The following is a 19783-nucleotide window of genomic DNA, read 5'->3' as shown; positions in this document are numbered from 1 at the left end:
CTGCCATAGATATGGGATCACCAGGAACTACCAGATCAGGAAAGGAATTCTGGTCAGGGTGGGGTGGGAGGAAATAAAGGATGCTGAGCTGGGGGCAAGGATCTTAGCATAGCAAAAAAAGAAGCTTCTATTCAAGAGTCCCTGGCCCTTGCACAAAAAGCAGAGTAGCACCATGACACCTAATGGCTGTTTCAGTATTAAGGAGTTAAACGCCATTGTTCAAATTCAATGAGAAATAGCTCCTACTTAATTTAAGAGCTTACAGGTGGATATTTAGGTTGTTCTTCTTTGATGAAAAACATGAGCCTGAGTAAACTACAAAAGCAACTAAAACCACATCTTCTACCTTTGAGACTTCCATCTGCTGCATTATAAAAGGATGTGTCACATAGCACTTAATTCAGTGGGCCTCTTCAGAAAATGGCCACTGGTAGGGGCAAAAGAACACTTGGCCTATGGTCCCCACACAGTGCAAGCGCAATAAACCCAACAGACCTCAGGCTGTTCGGTCTTAGCAATATAAAGACAATATAGGGCTTTAATGAAGTTAAGTGTTAATTAACATTTAATAGTTGAGAAGTTAATATCCAAACTGAAGTTTCTATTGACTATAGCTTATGGCTACAGACTAACCTTCTAGCAGCCTTCTTCTCACACCCTCCACCCTTAAAAAAATAAGCAAGCTTACTTTTGTTCATACCATAGTCCTCTTGCGTATGTGCAGTTGGTCCAGTCATAAGGCAGGTAAGAACTATAAGTAGGGGCCATAGTCACATGTCTTAGTAATAGGGGAAGAGAAGTCTTGTGTCTCCAAGATTGGGCAACAGTTATAATTCAGTCTGCAAAATTATGATTTTGTATATAGTTCCCTACAGACCCTCTGAGCTTTTAGTTCCCTACAGACCCTCTGAGCTTTTAGATAATTTTGTGTTATTGTTTGGCAGGCATGGAAATTGTGAATAGACTTGCTTTATTTTTACTACAGTCAAGGAAAGAATTCTTTGAAATGAAAAGGCAATTGACCCATAGAAGCATTTAAGATATCTTCATTTTCTCCTCATGGAAACTTATGTGTAAACTTTAATTGAAATTTCAATTAAGTTTAATTACATTTTAAACAAAAAAAAATACTGTTTAAAACAGGCTAAAGAAAGCTAAGAATAACAGGAGGAGAAAAAAAAAAGGAACGATGGGGAAAAAAAGATCCAGTGCAACACCAAAAGGCACATCAGTAAACAAGGAAACGATTTTTAATGGCTTAAGAGATTGGCTTCTATCTCTCCTTTGCAGTTAAGGACTGATGTCAGAGTTCCCTTAGGCTGAGTTTCCACTTTTTGACACAAGACAATCTTTCCTACTAGCCTAACTCATTATTGTACTTCATGTAATCAAATTTTTTTTATGTGAGTAGTCTAGTGATAGTCTAACTTCAACTGTACATAAGCATAGACAGAAGACTATAGCAAATTTAAAAGGTTATGTCACATTTGGAGACCTCGTACAAAAAGTAATAAGTTGTCTCAGACTACTTTAGATATAAATTAGTTAACATTTCTTTAATATTGCTAAAGAAAAATGTATCACTTTTGCTTAAGAAATGGTTATTAAAATCAAATCCAAGTATAACCAATGTGTGAAAACACATCATGGAATCATGCATATACTGTTCATCAAAAGCACAATGCTTGAGGAATTTTCCAATCTATTAAGCTAGCCACCTTGCAATGTACATCTTAAAACTTATTGACCAGTTAAGAGGTTAGTAAAGTGAAAATGCTCTCAATATTACATTACAGGACAATCAGTCACCATGATGCTTATTATATTTTCAGATAGCAGTTTGGTGAGATGTCAGCTACCTTCTCACCTGCACAGATTCTACTCTGGGGATTCAATGTGTGTGAAATGCTGCTTATTAAAAATCTGATTGTTAACATGAAACCACCACTTTAAGTAAATATCTGAAAATGTTAATGCTTTACTAGCTCAAAAGTGCTGTCAGGACCAATCAAGTTATACATAGTCAAGTTACAGATACAGTATATTTCATAATGCACTGAAATGCAACCATTAAAGGGATGTATCCTTTAATGTCACTTCCACATTTGCCTGTCTTTTCCAGAGGAAATGCACGGCTCAGATTTTTTTGATAAAATGTGCAACTTCTATTGGACAAGCATCCAATTTTAAACAGCAATATTTATTAAGAGGTATGGAAATTGCTTTAAAAACCTGGGTTGGCACTATAGAAGTTAATGAAATTTCAACAGTTGACTCAAACTGTAATGCATCACATGAATCAGGAAATTAAGGACTAGTTTTTACGCTTCGCTGAAATCAGCCTTAGATATCAAGAATGCTACGATACACAAACAAAATCCAGTGTTTCATACATATTCAAGTATGTACAGCATATTAATTCCTCAAGCTAAATGTGAACAAATATAGTCCAATTTATACAACAGACTTATTTTCAGGGGAAAAATTTCTGTTTACAAGATGCCAACAGTACATTACAAAAAAAAAAAATGCATTTAGATCATGAAGGCATGGTTAGAATACAGCAAATATGTCTTACCACCCATGTAGATTAACCATCGTGGTTTTTCAAAAATAACGGGCATTAAAAAAAATAATGATTTTAAAAAATACTGATAAAGGTTCACATTTCTACCTCCTCAATTCTCTCCTCTTCTTTTGGCCTTTTCTACTGCGCCAGCAGTAGAACTACTACTCCAGTAGTTTGAGTAATTACTCGCTGGTCAGGCTCCTTTTGCATAATATCCAATCGATAATATGCTTGGATTCAGTTTGCTGATGAATTGCAAACCATTTACATCCGAAAGCTTCTGGTTCTGTGAAATGGTTGAAATGGCTTTTTTAAGGCCCACATCAGTATTGGTGGTTTCTGCTTATTTTTTTCTGGAAATAGCACTGCTTCAGCTTCAGGAGTAGGAAATCGTATTCTATACACTTCGGGGTAAGACTTCTGAAACTAGAAAAATACATCAATTTAAATGAAGAATTCACTACAAAACTTAGCATTTAAGCAAAGTGCCACCTCCACTTATAGAACAGGAAAATACATATTCTTCTAATGCACTGTACATCACTCTATATAGAAAACTTATTTTCCAATATGGTTTGATTCATCACAGCACCTCTATTCTAAAAAAATTTAAAAAGCTATAAATCCAAGAATATCTATTATTTTAAATCTCAATTTCTCTTGAAAACTAGACATTTAAGACTCAATAGAACTTTTTAAAATTAAGACTGTAGAAGAATTTATTTACTTGTTTGAGTTTCTTCTTCTTGTCTTTGACAGATATTTCTTTATTCATTGCAATTTCTTCCAATAAAGCTTCCAGTGGTTCTTGAGAGCCATTTGCCCTCTGTGATTCAAATTCATCTGTACTGATTTGGTGACAAAATGATGGTGCAGGAAAAGTTGCATCAGTGTCAGCTCCAGCATATTTTATCTGAAGAGAGTAAACAGAAGAGCTATGTCTTCCAGAATAAATTTGGGAAAAGTGGCTTAATCAAATTGACCACTTAAAGTCCCTAAATAAAGAAGATAAGGAGTGAAGACCTGAGATTCTGCTTCCCATCTCTTGCATTAAAGTCAAAAAAACATGACACTAAGGAAGCCTGCCTCATTCTTGGAAGAAGCTAAAAATGACTAACCATTTCGGTACATATTAAGGAAGAAAGAACTAAAAAGACTGCAGCTTTGAACAAAAGAGAAAAAAAGGAAAAGGAAATAGAAAAAAAGTTATGAAAAAGTTGAACAAGTAAGGATAGCTCTAGCAGAAAAACAGAACATTAATGGAAGCACTGAATACCCCTTACAGTTTTTCTTCACTACCACAAATTTAATTTCCCAGATCAGGACCCCATTCCCTGAAGATACAGAACTGACCAACAGGAAAACATGTTTACATGTTCCTGTCTCTAAACGACCCAAGATCTGCTTAGTTTGATTTAAATACATACTTATGATTGATAGACAACAGTGAAAATTAATCAGCTCTGCATATACTAGCAGAAATAAGGTCTTTAAGATCTGTCAAACTTTCAGGAACAGAAAGGATAAATTTGTTACAGTAGCACAGAGACATAAGAATTTTTCGCTAGACACCTACTTGGACTCTTTGGAGATGTACAACATGTTCCTCTATAGAAGCTTTTAAGGAGGAAGGAATGTTTAAGATTTCTTGATAATTGTCCATGAGAAAAGATACTAGTTTAGCAGCAAGCAGTTCATCCAAGTCCATTTCATCCTTTGAGCAGAGAATGCAACGAGAAAATGCCTGAACCATCTGAGGGGGAAAAAAAAAGTATAATTTTTCTCTATTAATAGGGGAAAAAGTGAGACTATATTAAAAATGTGATCTTTCAGAAAAAAAAAATTTCCAGAGTACAAAACTCACCATACTTCCAAACATCAATATAAAAAAAAACAGTATTATGTACAATGACACTGTTCAAGTGGATTGAAGACATCTCTTGCTGCAAATACCTACAGTCTAACCCTAACTTCAGATGTAGAATGGCTAGGTCCATTTTATTCTCAAAACTTGGCCAGACAACCATTTTACATGGCTTTTCCAGTTAAATAGGACACATATTTCAAAGATTTAAAAATTACAAAGCAATTTATTAGAAGTTAAGCACCAGAAAAAAAAGTTAATGTCATGATTTTCAAATCCTAAACTAACTAAAGTTCAGGTCCAGCTCACTTCATGTAGTTTCAGGCTCAAACATTCAGTCTAGACCATTAGTTACAGGAGTTTTTTGTCTGTGCACAAGTCATTAACATCATTAGCACAGAAGGCAAGCAAAGTGTTCCTTTTCTGCCATGTGCCATAAATATTTTACTCTGCTGCAAAAAAACTTAGTATGAAGTACATGGATTGTAAAGGAATCACTTCTAAAAATAAAATGTAGATTTTAACATAATTTTAATCAAATACATTTATAGTTAATTAAATTATAACATTAGCAGTCAGGAATTTAATTATTCTAATCAAATACCATTCATAGTTAATTAAAGTCTTAACCGCTATAGAACAAATTTAGGTTTATGTGTGTAACTAACATTTCTACAGAGTGGCTCTACTGCTTAGCTTTCTGTTGCCCTTTTCCTTGCAGAAGCCTTGACAGTTAACAAAAGAGAGATGTTTGTAGCCAGATGGAATCTCTATCAATTATGCCTAATGCAATACATACCAATTTGACTTTGTCATAACATGCTGTTGCAAGCATCAGTGATAACTCCACAAATAGCGCTATACAAAAAGAATTAACACAAGCTAGGACTTTGTCAAAATCTGATTAAAGTGACCATCAGAGAAGAAAAGTTTTGCAGTTAAGTGATGTACAGAAATAGGTACTAAAATAATCTGGCAGGATTTTTATTAATGGCTTAGAACAAGTAAATCAGAATCAGAATATTCAGCTACATCTTTTTAATTATGACTGAAACAGTCAGCATTTTTCTGCATCTTTTTCTCACTTTCTGCAGCAAGAAAGAACACTAGAGACCTCGCCTTCTGCTGTATTTTATGTTTTCCACTCAGTAGTGGAAAACCAGCTGAGATGTTACTTTCAAAGACAGGGAAACCTCCAGATTCTGAGCTAATTCTTTATTTGCTTACATCTTACCAAGAAACCCTAATTTATCTAAATTCAAAGTAGCTTTTCACACAGTTGGAGTAGATCAGCTCTTCAACATACAGGCAAACTGTATTTTGCATACATTCTCCAATCAGAACCTTTTATCTGCTACTCCAAAAGTCCTGTCTAGACTCTTTGCCTTAGACTATACATACCAAGGTTCTGGTCCTCACTGATTCAGAAAGAGGTGGCAAGTCCTTGTTAAAGCTAATTCTTGCCATCATCTTCACCAACAGCTGTAGTTTTTTCCGATTTTCTGGAGGCAGCAGGAGACAGGAAATCTGAAGAGCTTCTATGACCTTGCTGTGTTTTTGCAGCAGACCTGGTTTGTAGAAGATCAGGAAATTCAGCAACATTTCAGATTTATGCTTTTCCAGAACTTTTAAAATGTATTTCTCGAACTGTCCCTGCTCATTTAATATCCTGCTAGAAACTTGACTAACCAGAAAATCCAGGAAGATGATTCTAGGACTAGAATCATTTCCCACTATGCACCTTAAGTACTTACAAGACTTCCTTCTGATACACTGGGGAATATTAATAATTGTAACCTATATACCTAGACGGATATTAGTAAACATCCAGAGAACTACAGTAAGTTGGTTTCATCCTCAGCTTTCTCTCCTCCCAGCTCCCTCAGCCTCCCCTCATATGAAAGAGGCTCCAGTCATATTCGTGGCCCTTCACTGGACTCTCTCCAGTAAATCCACGTCTTCCTTGTATTGAGGATCCCAGAATTGGACATATCATTCCAAATGTGGCCTCACCAGGGCTGCGCAGAGGGAAAGGATCACCTCCCTCAACCTGCTGGCACTCTTCCTAATGTAGCCCAGGATGCTGTGAGCCCTCTTTACCACAAGGGCACATCACTGGCTTATGTTCAGCTTGTGATCCACCAGGACCCCCAGGCCCTTCTCTGCAAAGCTGGTTCGTCCCCAGCCTGTATTGATGTGTGAGGTTGTTCCTCCCTAGGCACAGGACTCTGCATTTCCCTTTGTTGATCTTCATGAGGTCCCTCTCTGCCCATTTCTCTGGCCTGTCGAGGTCCCTCTGAATGACAGGAAAACAACCTGGTGTATCAATCACTCCTCCCCTTTTTGCATCATCTGCAAATTTGCAGAGGGTGTACTCTGTTCCAGGATCCAGGCCATTAATGAAGATGTTAAACAGCAATTGCCCCAGTATTGACCCTTGGGGTACTCCACTAATGACTGGCCTCCAGCTAGGCTTCAAGCCACTGATCACAACCCTTCAAGCCCAGCAGTTCGATCTCCAGTTCACCTCACTGTCCACTTATCTAGCCCATACTTCAGCCTGAGGATGTTACGGGAAACTGTTGAAAGCCTTACTAAAGTCAAGATAAACAGCATCCCCTCATCCACCAAGCCAGTCTGCTCCACACAATGTAAAAAAGTTGTTTGTTATTAAAATAAGAACAAAAAAGTGCAGTAGTAAGCATGGCAGCCAAAACAGACAGTATTCCAAAAAAGCATGGTAAAGCATTGTAATTAATTTCATTTTCAGAGTAAAGCTTTTGTTAAGTTCAAGGGAAGATTTGGCTTGCATACTGGTGCATATGTTTAGAAGTGGCACTGAGGAATAGCTAGTCATAATAAAGTTGCTATATAAAGAATCATTACAACCTATAGAAATAGTAATGATATGTTAAATTTAAATAATGAACAGTTCTGTCCATATGCAGAATGGATGGTACAGGTTCTAAAGAAATTTGACACTCTTGATATGGTATATTAATTCAAGAAAGTTAATTCAAAAGCACACCTTTTTGGTTACATCCCTGACTACTTACCTAACACACTGACAAAAATATCAAAAAGATGAAATGTGAGAAGAGGTTCTTTCATCTGGCCAAAGTAGTCTGCTATAGTTTTGAAGACATCTCTTTCAAATCCTGAATATGTGGGCTGCTTCAAATCTGAGCAGCTGGGCCCTAGAAAAAAAAAAAAAAAAAAAGAAAAGAAAAGAAAAGAAGAAAACATGTGCAGCCAGCAGCAAGATCATTATTTTCTATTCTAGAATAGAAATGCAACTTCAAGCAGAAAAAAGTTTAGACTCATTATTCAAAGTTACATTACACTTATTTCAACAGATCTAGTGAAAACATATGTAACAGGAAAAATATGAATAGAACTGTTAAATGCTCTATATATTTCAGTGAAATAGACTGCACTGGCAGGAGGACAGATGGTGGTAGATCTTTCTCAACTCCATTTTCAAGTCTGCAATCAGAAAAAAATATCAACTCTGAATACAAGAGATATTTGATAAAGTGGTAAAGGAGCAATTAATTTTTTTTTTTTGAATATACTTACAATTTGCTAGACATTTCATTGCTGATAATATCCAGTGAGGTAATTCCTCTGCACAGGGGAGAAGGGGGGAAATGAAAGGAAGAAAAAAATTGAGAATTTAAGTGTTAAACTGTAAGATAAAACTGAAGTTGAAAACTCTTGTATTTTAGAAAGTTTCTCTAGTTGGAAGTTGAGTAACTAAAAAGGCAAGTTATCCCTTAACATATAAATATCTTCCATCAAATCTAGAGTTAGATCAATGCTTTAGTACCTCCAGTACTCAACATCAATCAGTTGCACCTATTGCCCTTACAACTCGACCAGCAAAAGAAGAAATCCTTAGCCTGCCTTGCAAAAGTCAGCCAAACTAGATCGAGCTACATCTTCAATAGTGCTTTACAGTAAGGTGTTTACTTTGCACTGAAGTTGCACTCTCAAATTCAGTTCTGTCAGCTCTGAAAGGAGGTAGGTAATATTCTTGAACTGCTCCAATTATCCACAAAATGAATACATACAGACTCTGGATGTGGTTTCGTTCACAGACCAAACCAGATTCCAGTCTGGTATTTCACCACTTTAGATGTGTTTTCCATGAGATTGGTAAAGTAATATATCACAGCATCAACGATGCTTCAATTTCTCCCTGATGCACCAAAGGAGTTTTAAACTTGGCATTAATCTTAAAACACGTTGACTGAAGATGCAAAAATGAGAAATATTTAAGCCTCTCTCAGTATATATTTTGATGCTTTTTCAATTCGAGATACATATTGACCTCACATAGCCCCCTCCAATTCAGGTACAGTTAAGGGTTGGGCTGACAAAGCCAGCTTAAAATGAGTAAGATCCCTATCTTCATAGGTAAAGACTTGCTGTTCTTTCACCTTCATCTTTCAACCCTGCTAAAGCAAAAGTATGTTGAAGAGGGTAAAAACATGGAAGAATATTGCTTCCTGCTACTGGGACTTCAGAAGACAAGAATAGTATATTTCATAAAAACTCTAGTATAGATGTGGTTATACAAGTACAAAGATGCCACATGTTAGTACAGATTAGAGTTAATGCTTTCTATATTAGCAAACTACAATATATTAAACAAAAGTTAAATAAAAACTACTAAAAATACTCACTTGATTTATCTTCTAAAATGACAATGCCTTGCTTATTGACATTGTACACATTTTGAACAATATGCTTGGAATTCACAAGCTTTGTATCTAGCACTTCATCCAAAGAATCCAAACCCAAGATCTTTTGTAAGCTGTAAAAATATATAAACATATGGTTCATATATCATCTAGTCTGAAAGAGACAAACACATAGTATCAGTATAGATATGATTCTGAAAGAGATCCTTTCCATTTTACTGTTTTAGCATATGGAGGACTAAAGCAGTTTGAAATCCATCCTTTGATCATTAAAATTTCTATGCTATACTGCAGAAGACTAAGGTTATTGCATGAAGACAACATACCATTTTAAATATAAAAATCTGTAGTAAGGCTTCAGACATGTTGTAGAAACAGCTGATCTGTATTTTTTACAGGAAAAAGCTTTACTGGTCTAGAGGAATGCCTTTAATTTTGTATAGGATATTCCTTCTAGAAATAGTAAAGACTATCTCAGTCTTACAAAGCCTTTTGCATTCATGATCAGCTGTTCCATTTCTTATATCCTCAGACTAAATATTGCACATGTCATTAAAGGGTTCTACAACATTATACTGCTACAGGAGTGCTTCAATTTCACAACCACAAGAAAGGAATTGGGGAAAAAAGTAAATAAACAAAAAGCCCACAGAACAAAAGGAATGATATAGCATAAGAGGAAAAGAGTCAAAGATGTTAAACTCACCGAAGTTTCTTTGCAAACTTTATTTGCAGAATTTGATAGCCAGACAGCAAGCAGTATGGTTAGCCTAGCTAATACGGGTGTAATGGCAGTGAGAAAGGATGAGCAGATGAAATAATGAGCATTAGCAGAGAAGACAGACAAGACTCGCCCACTATACAGTGTTAGTCTAACAATGGATGACTCACAAGTACACTCACCGTGACAATGTCATGGATTTCCAGACCTCTTCTATATTTGCCTGTGTTAGCTCTCTGCGGTACAAAAGCTTGCACGCTGGTACTTCTCCTATAGCTATACTGTGACGCTTGTACCACATTTCAGAGTTCTGATATGCAAAAAAACAATTCTCATTAGCTGGCAATTTTTTTAATATTAAATCGTATAGTACACCTACAGTATATTTTCTGTTACGAGTACTTTAAATATTCATTAGTTCTGGTAAAGTCTCCAGGCTGCAAGCATTTAGGTTTTATAAATACGAAGCATCTTTGCCTCTCATATATTTTGTCCGAAGTCCTGGACAAAGTCAGAAAATATGCATCAGAACAGCACTTAAAATTCAGAAATCAATGCCATCCTGTCCTGTATTCAGATTCTCTCCATGATTAAAACCAGCTCAAGTCACTTGTTCTCAGCTACCACTTACAGGAGAAATTACTGAAGAATTATTAGCCAAGATACAAAAGACTGATATTCATTCTTATTCAGCATACACTGACCATAACTAAATAGTAAACTCCTCAAGGAGTTTTTACACAGGAAGAAAGGAAAAGCCAATAGCTACAGCTAAAGAAATTCATCAGAGCTAGTCCACCATTGTAACAGAATGAACTAAAGCAACAGAGAACAAATCTGTGAGACTACCGTCTTCTGGTTAATCTTCCAGTCCCAGCTCAATGCCTGAAGGTTGTCATGAACGTGTCAATGGATGCATTATGTCAGCAGTATACTTTTCTAAGCAAAGCTCCTGATCATCTTCAGCAACTGTGTTTTGGTTTGCACCACAGACCAATCCTCAGAGCACATTAACAAGATTCCCTGTGACCAAAACCAAACCACAAAATGCAGTCCAGGAATGCACTTGATCACTCCAACCAGTAGTTGGCAGTCACTCCATGGCACCAGACTAGAACAAGTTTGATACAGGTAATGCCCTCTGAAATGCTTATGATGTGAGATAACCGGTCCTTAGCACAAAATATATGAGTATTTTCATACATCATGACGATATATCAAGATATCAATTACTGCAGCATTTTAAGACACTGCCACTTTCAGCTACCTGTCCACTTCACCCTTCCACTGGAAGCTACACCTTTGTAAAAGAACCAGCAGAAAGAAGCATATTCCTGTGGCTCAGTTACTCCAATTCACAAGTCCATTGTATTAGCCTAAACTGCTAAAGAAAGCTATTTTGAGTTACAATGCCAGACAATACCCTGTAGCACCTGAGGCAGACATATATGCAATCCTTTGTTGACCCCTATCGGGGAGGATGCTTGGACAAAATTCAGAGCAGACAACTAAAGGCTGTAACATCTTAAGACTGCAGCAGTGCCTAAGAAACATCATATTCTCTGAACTTCCGTTCGGCACCATCTTTTCTTCCTCCCCTGTAAGTCATCTACCTACTACCGATGTAGGAAGGGTCATGCTTTTCTCTTCTCTAGAGGAAGAAACCCTCTTCTCAATTCCTTCACTGCTCCACGGCTTTACGATCAGTTCAGATCCAAAATGGCTGAGCCCTTTTCTCCTCCTTGTCCTGGACCACGCATTTCCACTCTCTCCCTTTCACTGGCTCCAGCCCACACAGTTTCAACGAGCTGATTCAAGGTGCTGGTTTGACCGAAGGGAAAAAATTCTTTTCAGCTAGCCTAGCTCACTGAACTACCTCACCATGTGGCCCACACATTTAGGTACTGTTACAGGGAAAATGGCAGCAGAAATGTCTAGCTGAAGAGAAGACTGAAATCAAATCTACAGACTTAGATCAGCATATATTTATATGGAACCACATGCAGGCACTTCGGATACTCCACTTTTCTTCAAAAAAGGACCAGAGGTTAATGCCATTCAAAGGAATAGGTCATATCCTGGAACACAGAGGTTTGAGTTTCAGACACTCAGATCCTAAAATTTCCTGTTTTCTTGGGAAATCCTACATAAAAACAGATGTATGCTGTGAAACAGGTGTACTACATCAAGACAGAAACCTGCTGTACGTGAAAGGCATATTAGATCTGCACATAAGGAATTAAATTCCAAATATGGAACAGCTATTTATTCAGGACTTCTAGATGTCCAGCCAAATAGTAGGAGCTACTTTTCCAGACGGACTATTGATAACCAAGAAATCCAAGGCTAATGTGCTGCACTGAACAGCATTAATAAAAAAGAAAAAATTACAAGAAGTCCCTCCAGTTCACAAAAAGCATAAGTATACTCACACGCAAAAGATATCCTGGAGGAAGGGTTCAGAACACATGTAATGGGCACAGTCTAGGCTTTTAAGATGTTAAGGTTGTTAGAAGTGATGTGATTCTGTTTTACCAATGAAGGCAACAGTTTAACAGCTTGGAAAGGTTAGATCAATCAAGGTAAAGATTGAGCAGGAGCATCCTCTAAGCTCACAAAGGGAAACAAGGAATCCAGCACCACCTTTCATTAGCCACAAGACAGTTATGGTGACAAAGGGAATGGAAGCCCTAACAACTTCATAGTAGCTAGAAAGGGAGTAATATTGTATATGTTCTACTACATGAAAAGTCCCAGTAAAAGAGTTACACAGTAAGCAATACTAAAATAACTATTTTTTCTTGTAATATAACAAATGCATTATTGGAATTACAACAAACTGGTATACAAACTGAATGTCAGATACAACCACACTGAACTTAGTATACTAAGGATACTACAATCTGTAGCAGAAAGAACACTCAAAATCAACATCCCCAGCAAGCAATTAAGAACAACTTCACTTTCCATAATTTTAAAATAATGGAAGTACTTTGCATTTAACCTCATTGCCAAATATTTTGTGATGCAACTAAGATAAAAATAAATTGAACAAATGTTATTACCTATTTTGCTTTCCAAATATGCATATGTTTGGGGAAACGAAAACAAAACTTACCACTGTGACTGATTTCACCAGGATGTGTTCTTGGGAAGTGCCAGCCTTAGGTTCATTCCAATCTGGAAATTTAATTACTTCCTTTGTACATGAAGGTTTCTTTGGATATGGCTTCAGTGGAGAGGAAGGAGGAAACCTACAATTAAAGAACATTTTTTTTTTTTACAGCTTGTGAACTCTGAATTACGTAATTATCCAAAGCTGTGTACTAGGCCTTCACATGCATACATATGACAAATGCCTCAGACTTCCACAGTGTGACTTAGTTGCCTGGGACAGGTGTTGAGTGACACACCAAATGTCCTAAGCCATCCTGTTTGGCCTCCAGCTGCTCCTCCAGAATACTGCAGGTCCCTTGTACATCCTATGACATAGCTGAGAGCCTCATATGGATGTCTAATACCCCATTGCATCTCAAAAGACACCAGCTGCCCACACTTAGACAACTGACTCAAGCCCTCATGAGAAGATGCTGGTTCTGCTGAAAAAGCTGTAAGTAGATTTTCCCATCTCAGGTACACGTCTAACATGCACCTTCCAAAGCAATGCAACATAGTAGATCACATGACTAACACTTGGATTTAATTTGCAAGCATGCATGTCACAGAAAAATGTTATCCACATCACCATTTCTTCTGTTTGCACGCTTTCCAGACCAAGATCACATTCCAGAGTTCTTTTCAGCAATTGTTTTCCAACCAGCTGTGCAAAATTTCATTCACCCTAGAAGTCATTTGTTGGTGGAAATGAAAAAGGATGCCATAGACTAGCCTCTGCAGATATTGCAAAACAAACTCCAGATCACATTAAATTCAGCCACATCTACAATCTGATCAGAATTAAATCACTTTGAAACACCTTGGTTCCTCCCCACCCAGCTCTCACTATTGAAGGCTACAGCAGTTTAAATTTACCACCACCACAGCTACACCACCCTGACCAATATTCTGCTTTGACAGGCTTGCACCACAGTTTGAAAACACCTCTCCTCACAGATCTTACCTTCTGATCCTCAGAAGACTTCCTCCCTTACCAACCAGTAAAGAAATGAGTTCTCACAAACAGAAAAAAAAAGTAGGTGCATTCCACTTTTTTCAGGCAGCATTATGCCAAGATCCAGAAGGAGCAAGGCATTTGGGTGAACAGCTAGAAATTTCTAGTTTTATGGTAATCAAATTCATTAGCAAAATAATGTTACCTGAAGGTAGTAACTGGGGGACATTCCAAAGCTGCCATGTTAAAATTAACTGTTTCCAGGCAAAAACACTCATTTTAGGAGTTTACACAAGGGAAGATAGCTGTTTGTGGCTGATGTGAAGACTGGAGAACAGTATCATCAACTAACATAGGTACCATCAGTAAAGCAAGCACCACAGCGGGTTTCCCAAAGGTTTAGCAGCAAATATGCAGTGCTCTCCTTTTGCTTTTAATGCAAATGTTCAGATTCCAAGACCTGTAAAACCTAAAAGCTTCCAAAACTGTAACATCCCATTTATTGTTGTAGACTACATTGAGCCAGTAAGCCAGGACACAGAGACGGCCTTTGCTATTTCTAGAAGCCTCACTGGTTCTCACCTTCTTATTTAAGGTTTGCCTGACAAACCAAATCAACATTTGGCAATGTTCATGAATGCTTTGTATGCTCTATGGAGTGAATAAGAGCAGACAATTACGTTTACATCAAAGGTTATTGAAAGATCTAACCACCCTGTTTCTAATAACACAGCTGTGCAATGTATTATACAGTTGCAATTACATTAAAATGAGATAGTAATTTATAAAAGATATTACTCATCTCAAGGTTTCCAGAGTAAGCATTGTCAATGGAATTAAAAGGTACTTGCACTTGTACCTATACCAACATGGTGCGAGACCTGTATTTACAGAGTAAAATTAGGAAAGTCCACCAGAGGGAGCTGCCGGGACATTGAATAAAGGAAGACTGGAAAATGGGAGTTAGGTTGCATAAACAGGAGACCAGTGTGTGTTACCGATTAAAGTCACACATCAAAAATATTAGTCTACACTTTATTTATACTTCAAGCCTATTGGAAAAAGATAGCTCCAAAATGTATAAGTAGTATGCAATTTTAATAAAAATATCAAGCTGTTCCATCAGTAACTCAATTATCCTTTGAATTGGAGGTGGAAAAAGAACATTAAGACAGCAAAAGGTCTGTCTAAACAGCAGATGATTAGGGAAAGACTGTAAGAAAGTGGCAAGCATAAAGCGATATTTCACCCAGCCAACTCTCAGAGCTTCCTATAACCTTCAGCTCATGAAGGGGTAATGGCTGATAATACGTAATAGAAATCAGCAAAATCATTTGAATGTGTCACATTGACAATGAGAAAAACAAGAGAAAAACAAAAAAAAAAACCAAAAAAAACAGAAGAGAAAAAGCATAATATCCCTGGTTACCAAAAACTATTCAGTCTTGACAAAACTAATCCACGTCCAGGAAGAGAGAGGACAAAGTATAGCCTCTAGCCACCTTAATGCCTGTGGCTCCAGTGGAAAAAAATATAGATAGTGCTGCCCTAAGAAGAATAGACAGTGCAGGAGTGGGCTCTACCAAACCAGTGACATGCATGATCACCGTACACCATATCAACACCTAATCATTTTAATATCACTTGATAACATGCATCGCTTTTCTACCCTTCAAAGATTTGGGTATATGAGGAAGGAAGAAGTGAGGGTCCATGAAAACAATGAGTCGGTGGTTACAGGATTCCTTAACATCTAAAAGGGCCAATTACCACCTTATCAATTTTAAATCAAGAGCTAGTAATGGCCAATATGAGGATGTGAATATTCTGCTTATATCAGATGTATTTGTCTGATAAAAATACAGACTGACAGGATAAAACACTTCATATGGAAATGCAAGTCATCAGTAGAAGCAGCAATGTATATTGAGCCAAGATCAAAAGAGCCACCAGGTCTGCCAAAGCTGTATTAACATCCCCAAAACAGCATAGTGGCCCACCATTTCACAGGAGGGAGCGTCTAAACTTTCTTCCCCCAATTTATTTCTCCTAATTTATTCAGGGTTGTGAAAACAAATAGGAACAACACTCAAAAGTTGCTAAACGTAAGACAGACTACACAGAACACTGCAGCAGATAAGGAAAAGTCTTCTCTGTAGGACATGCAGAAAGACAAAAATCTCAAAAACAGAAGTACTACAATACTGGCATAAGTAGAAAAAATATGTATTTCTTCTATTTCATCTGTTTTATGGAAAAATTTTTAAATACTGATTTCTTTTGATGTTTTCCAACAACTTTTTTTTTTTCCTTCACATTGCCTCACTTCAGCTTCTTTCAAATTGAGGGTAATTTCAGTCTGAGTGGTCAGCTTACAAACAGTCCTCACCTGGAGAACAAAATCTATAAGGGAATACTTTGATAAGTATTCTACAGTGAAGAGACTAGAGCATATCAGAAGGATAACGAAGTGCACCTTCACAAAAGATGCAGAGACCTGAGAGCAAGTATCAGAGGTCAAAAAAGAAAGGCATGTGTGGTGACACATGTGAAAGCTTTCCAGCACAAAGAAAAGTTCAATTCCAAAGATTCTAAGGGAAAAATTTAACAGGTATACTTAGAATTGCAGCACTAACGCAGTGTCAGTTACCCATTACCAACGCAAAACACTAGAGGATATCAAATATTAGGCATTTATCCTATTGCTTCCATATCACAAGTTGTTTTAATGCAAGTACTCCACTCCTTTTCAAAAGAAGTTGTTTTGTACAATCAACACCCGGTGCCCTCCCAGGGCCTTTGCCTTACTCTCTTTCTCTCCTGTGTTTCTTCAAAATCCCACTCCTTTCTCTGCTTTGCTGTCCAAACACACACCCGGAATTATCCTTAAAAAAAATGTCATTTTTCTATTCCACATAATGACCATAATCCCTAGAAACACCAATCACAGTACACAGAGATGCCAATTGCTGTGTCTTCCACCACTCTCAGCATACTTAATGCTCCTCTACTAGTCTTCGGAGCGCGAAGTCTATGGCATGTTTGCCAAGGCAATTGTTTTTCCAGCTCTGTTCAAATAAGCAAAAGGCCCACTCCAAACTATCCTTTACATTTAGTCTTCTCCAACTTGAAGTCAAGAAAGAAGCTCCTCTACAGCTCTCCTTGTCTTCAATATTTCTAGTGTAAGGCCAGCAAACAGGATCTTTAGTTTCCAGCTTTAAGGCCATCCAACTTCTTAATGTGTGTATAAGATCTACGACAGTTTTAAATGCAGTGGATTTTTCTTTAGACACTTACGGAAGGATGTCCAATAAGACTGGGCTTTTGTTGCAAATAAAACTGTTTCCCCTGTTAACAAGCCACCAGTTAAGAGGCTAAACAGAAGTAAGTAAACAAACTTTCTTGAGGGTGAGCTAATAAAACTTAACTTTCTCTTTCTTCTCTTAACTTTCTCTTTTATCACTTAAATTCAGAAAACCCTTCTCTCAGAAAAAATGGAAAAGAGCATCCAAAGTTCCTGGGTGAGCGGAGGAAGAAGAAAAACTGCAGCTGGATACTCAACACCATTCTCACTTCCATCAATATCTCCTCAACATGTGTTCTTTTAACTAATAATTGACAAGTTTGACATCTATTAACAGCAAACAGAACTTATTAACTGATAAAAGTTGAAAAGGCTTTTGTTAGTATTCATAAGATGAAATCAAGTAAAGTGCCTTCCAAAAGCCAAACATTAAATCACAACATTTGCGCATTACTAAAGAAAAAGACAGTCTTTAACAGACAGGCAGAAAAAGAGACAGTGTCACCTTTTCAAAGGCATTTTGTAGAAATATTTATAAAAGCAATACTCAAGTATTACTACTCCCTGTTTTCATAAAACCAAGATTTTATGAAGTCACTGTAAATAGGTTTACCTATATAAGTGACCATCATCTTGAAAGTCCTCTTTGCCCCATCTTCCTTTAATGTCTTCAATAACATGATTTTTCAGGAATTTTTTAAGCAGCTTAACTGTTTGATTGCGAGTTACTTCTGGGCCAAAGTTTTGATTACAGCCGAGTAGTTCATGTAACCAGTCCACTGCCTCCGAGGCTTTGAAACAACGCTCATAGCTTTTGAAGCGGCACCGATGCTTCCGCAAAGGCATCCCAGAACGAAAGAGCTCGATTATCTCATTCCACTACAGAAAAAGAGCAAAGCAAACTGTCATGGGAGCTCTTCTGCTAGAAACATTTTAGTCCTGTGAGGTAAGATCAGAATGCAGTCAGATCTAAATGCACAGCTGCATGCATTTTGATCACCTTTTGTACAAGAGCATTGAAATCTAAAACTAAGATTTAATCACCTAGGATTTAAGCACAAAGACAGGATTTTGCAAACTGTAATATCCAGGCTCCCATGCTACCCACGGCTCCACAGCCGCAGCTAACGGTTTAACTCCCCCTGGGGTTTCACCTGACAAAAAGGTGGGCCCAGGCCCAGCGCTGCCGGGCCCGGGGCCCTGCCCCCGGTCGGCCACGCGCGGCGCACGGGGTGCCCCCACCCCACACGCGCTGGCCCTGGGAAACGCCGGTCCCCGGCCGCGGGAAGGCGAGCGCAGCCCCGGGCCCCCACGGCCGGGGAATGGCTCAGGGCCAGGCCCGGCGCGCCCCGCCGCAGGCCGCGGCCAGGCCTGCCTCAAGACAAAGGGCCGCTACCCGGGGTCCCCGCGAAGGGGGCTGCGCAGGACGCGGGGGGGGGACAGGACGGGACGACCGCCGCCCCGGGATGCTCTCACCAGCCGCGTGGCGCGGTAGGGCCCAGGGCCGACAAGCCTCAGCTCCATGGACGCGGCCGGGTCCCACCGTCTCCACGGAGACCGGCCGCCGCACGCGCCGCGCCCGCCGACCGTTTGAATCCCGGCCCGCAAGACACTGCCTCTCCCTATTGGGTAGCGGGGCTGCACGTGACAAGCCCGCCCCTGCCCGTGAATGGCGGAGGGGCTCGCTGCCCCGCCTCCCCGCTCGCGCGGAGCTGCCCCGCCTCCCGGCGTCCGACGCCTTTAGCGCCCCCAGCTCCAGGGGCGGGGAGCCCTGCGGGTGGTCGGTAACGGCTGCTCGGGGCCCGGCAACGGCCGCGCTGGGCCCGGGGGACGCGGAGCCGCCCGCCGCTGCCGACGAGCCCTGTGCTTCGGGAGCGCGGTCTTTGGTGCGGGCCTCGCCCCGCGGCCAGGAGGAGCGGCGGGGGCGTGGGGCCGCGTCCCGCCGGGCCCCTCGGCTGAGCAGGGCCGCTGGGCCCGGCTGAACCGCAGCGGGAAATGGCGGGCGGGAGGCGGAACCACCGGGGCGGGAAGAGGCAGAAAGAGTGGAGTGTAACTTGACTCCTGCAGGGCAGGCGGGAGCGCCTTCTTTTGTTACAGTCCCCCGGGAAAAACAGGTAACAGACCTTGCACAAGGCCCAAAAAGCACTGATGGGCTCCTGGGATGTTACCTTATGTAAAATGCTGGATAGAGTGGGAAATTAAGTTCGTGGGCAATCTAGCCGAATACCTGCTTCAGCGGGACATTTTAGCTTCCTGAAAGATACATTACCTAATTTTTAAAACGAACATTAGCTACTTGTTCTTCTTCATACTTCCTTGAGCATGTGCCTGAACCGTAAACGGTTCAGGAAGGGGGGCCAGGTTTACGTTTGAAAAACATGCAAGACATCAATATAGGTTCTGTCCGGTTAATTACCACTTTGATAAAGAGACTGTGTCCTTTTCACACTAATTCACACAGAAAGAAAAAATGTCTGTTTTCAGGACTATTATAAAGAAGTAGCTGGC

At 39.3% G+C, this 19783-nt stretch overlaps 1 protein-coding gene across 1 annotated transcript; it reads right to left on the bottom strand.

Moving 5' to 3' along the window:
- Positions 1–1537: 1537 nt before the first annotated feature.
- Positions 1538–19275, bottom strand: LOC135324670 (DEP domain-containing protein 1B). The gene is made up of 11 exons (XM_064501395.1): positions 18752–19275; positions 17889–18154; positions 12979–13114; positions 10043–10170; positions 9122–9252; positions 8013–8060; positions 7490–7630; positions 5835–6001; positions 4146–4322; positions 3297–3482; positions 1538–2995 (listed from the first exon to the last, which is right to left on the bottom strand). Exons 1-11 carry the CDS (start codon positions 18797–18799, stop codon positions 2834–2836), a joined length of 1590 nt encoding a protein of 529 aa, XP_064357465.1. The 5' UTR covers positions 18800–19275; the 3' UTR covers positions 1538–2833.
- Between the last annotated feature and the right edge of the window lie 508 nt (positions 19276–19783).

This window comes from Dromaius novaehollandiae, chromosome Z (assembly GCF_036370855.1).
Source record: "Dromaius novaehollandiae isolate bDroNov1 chromosome Z, bDroNov1.hap1, whole genome shotgun sequence".
Lineage (NCBI taxonomy): Eukaryota > Metazoa > Chordata > Aves > Casuariiformes > Dromaiidae > Dromaius > Dromaius novaehollandiae.
This window is presented reverse-complemented; position numbering and strand designations above follow the sequence as displayed.

Bases quoted from the DNA above. Each gene is read 5' to 3' on its own strand.
- LOC135324670 (XM_064501395.1), bottom strand. From the start codon at position 18,799: ATGGAGCTGAGGCTTGTCGGCCCTGGGCCCTACCGCGCCACGCGGCTG. The intron at 18,155-18,751 runs GTGAGAGCATCC...CTTTTTCTGTAG, and splicing joins CCTACCGCGCCACGCGGCTG to TGGAATGAGATAATCGAGCT. The intron at 3,483-4,145 runs GTAGGTGTCTAG...TACTCTCTTCAG, and splicing joins TACATCTCCAAAGAGTCCAA to ATAAAATATGCTGGAGCTGA.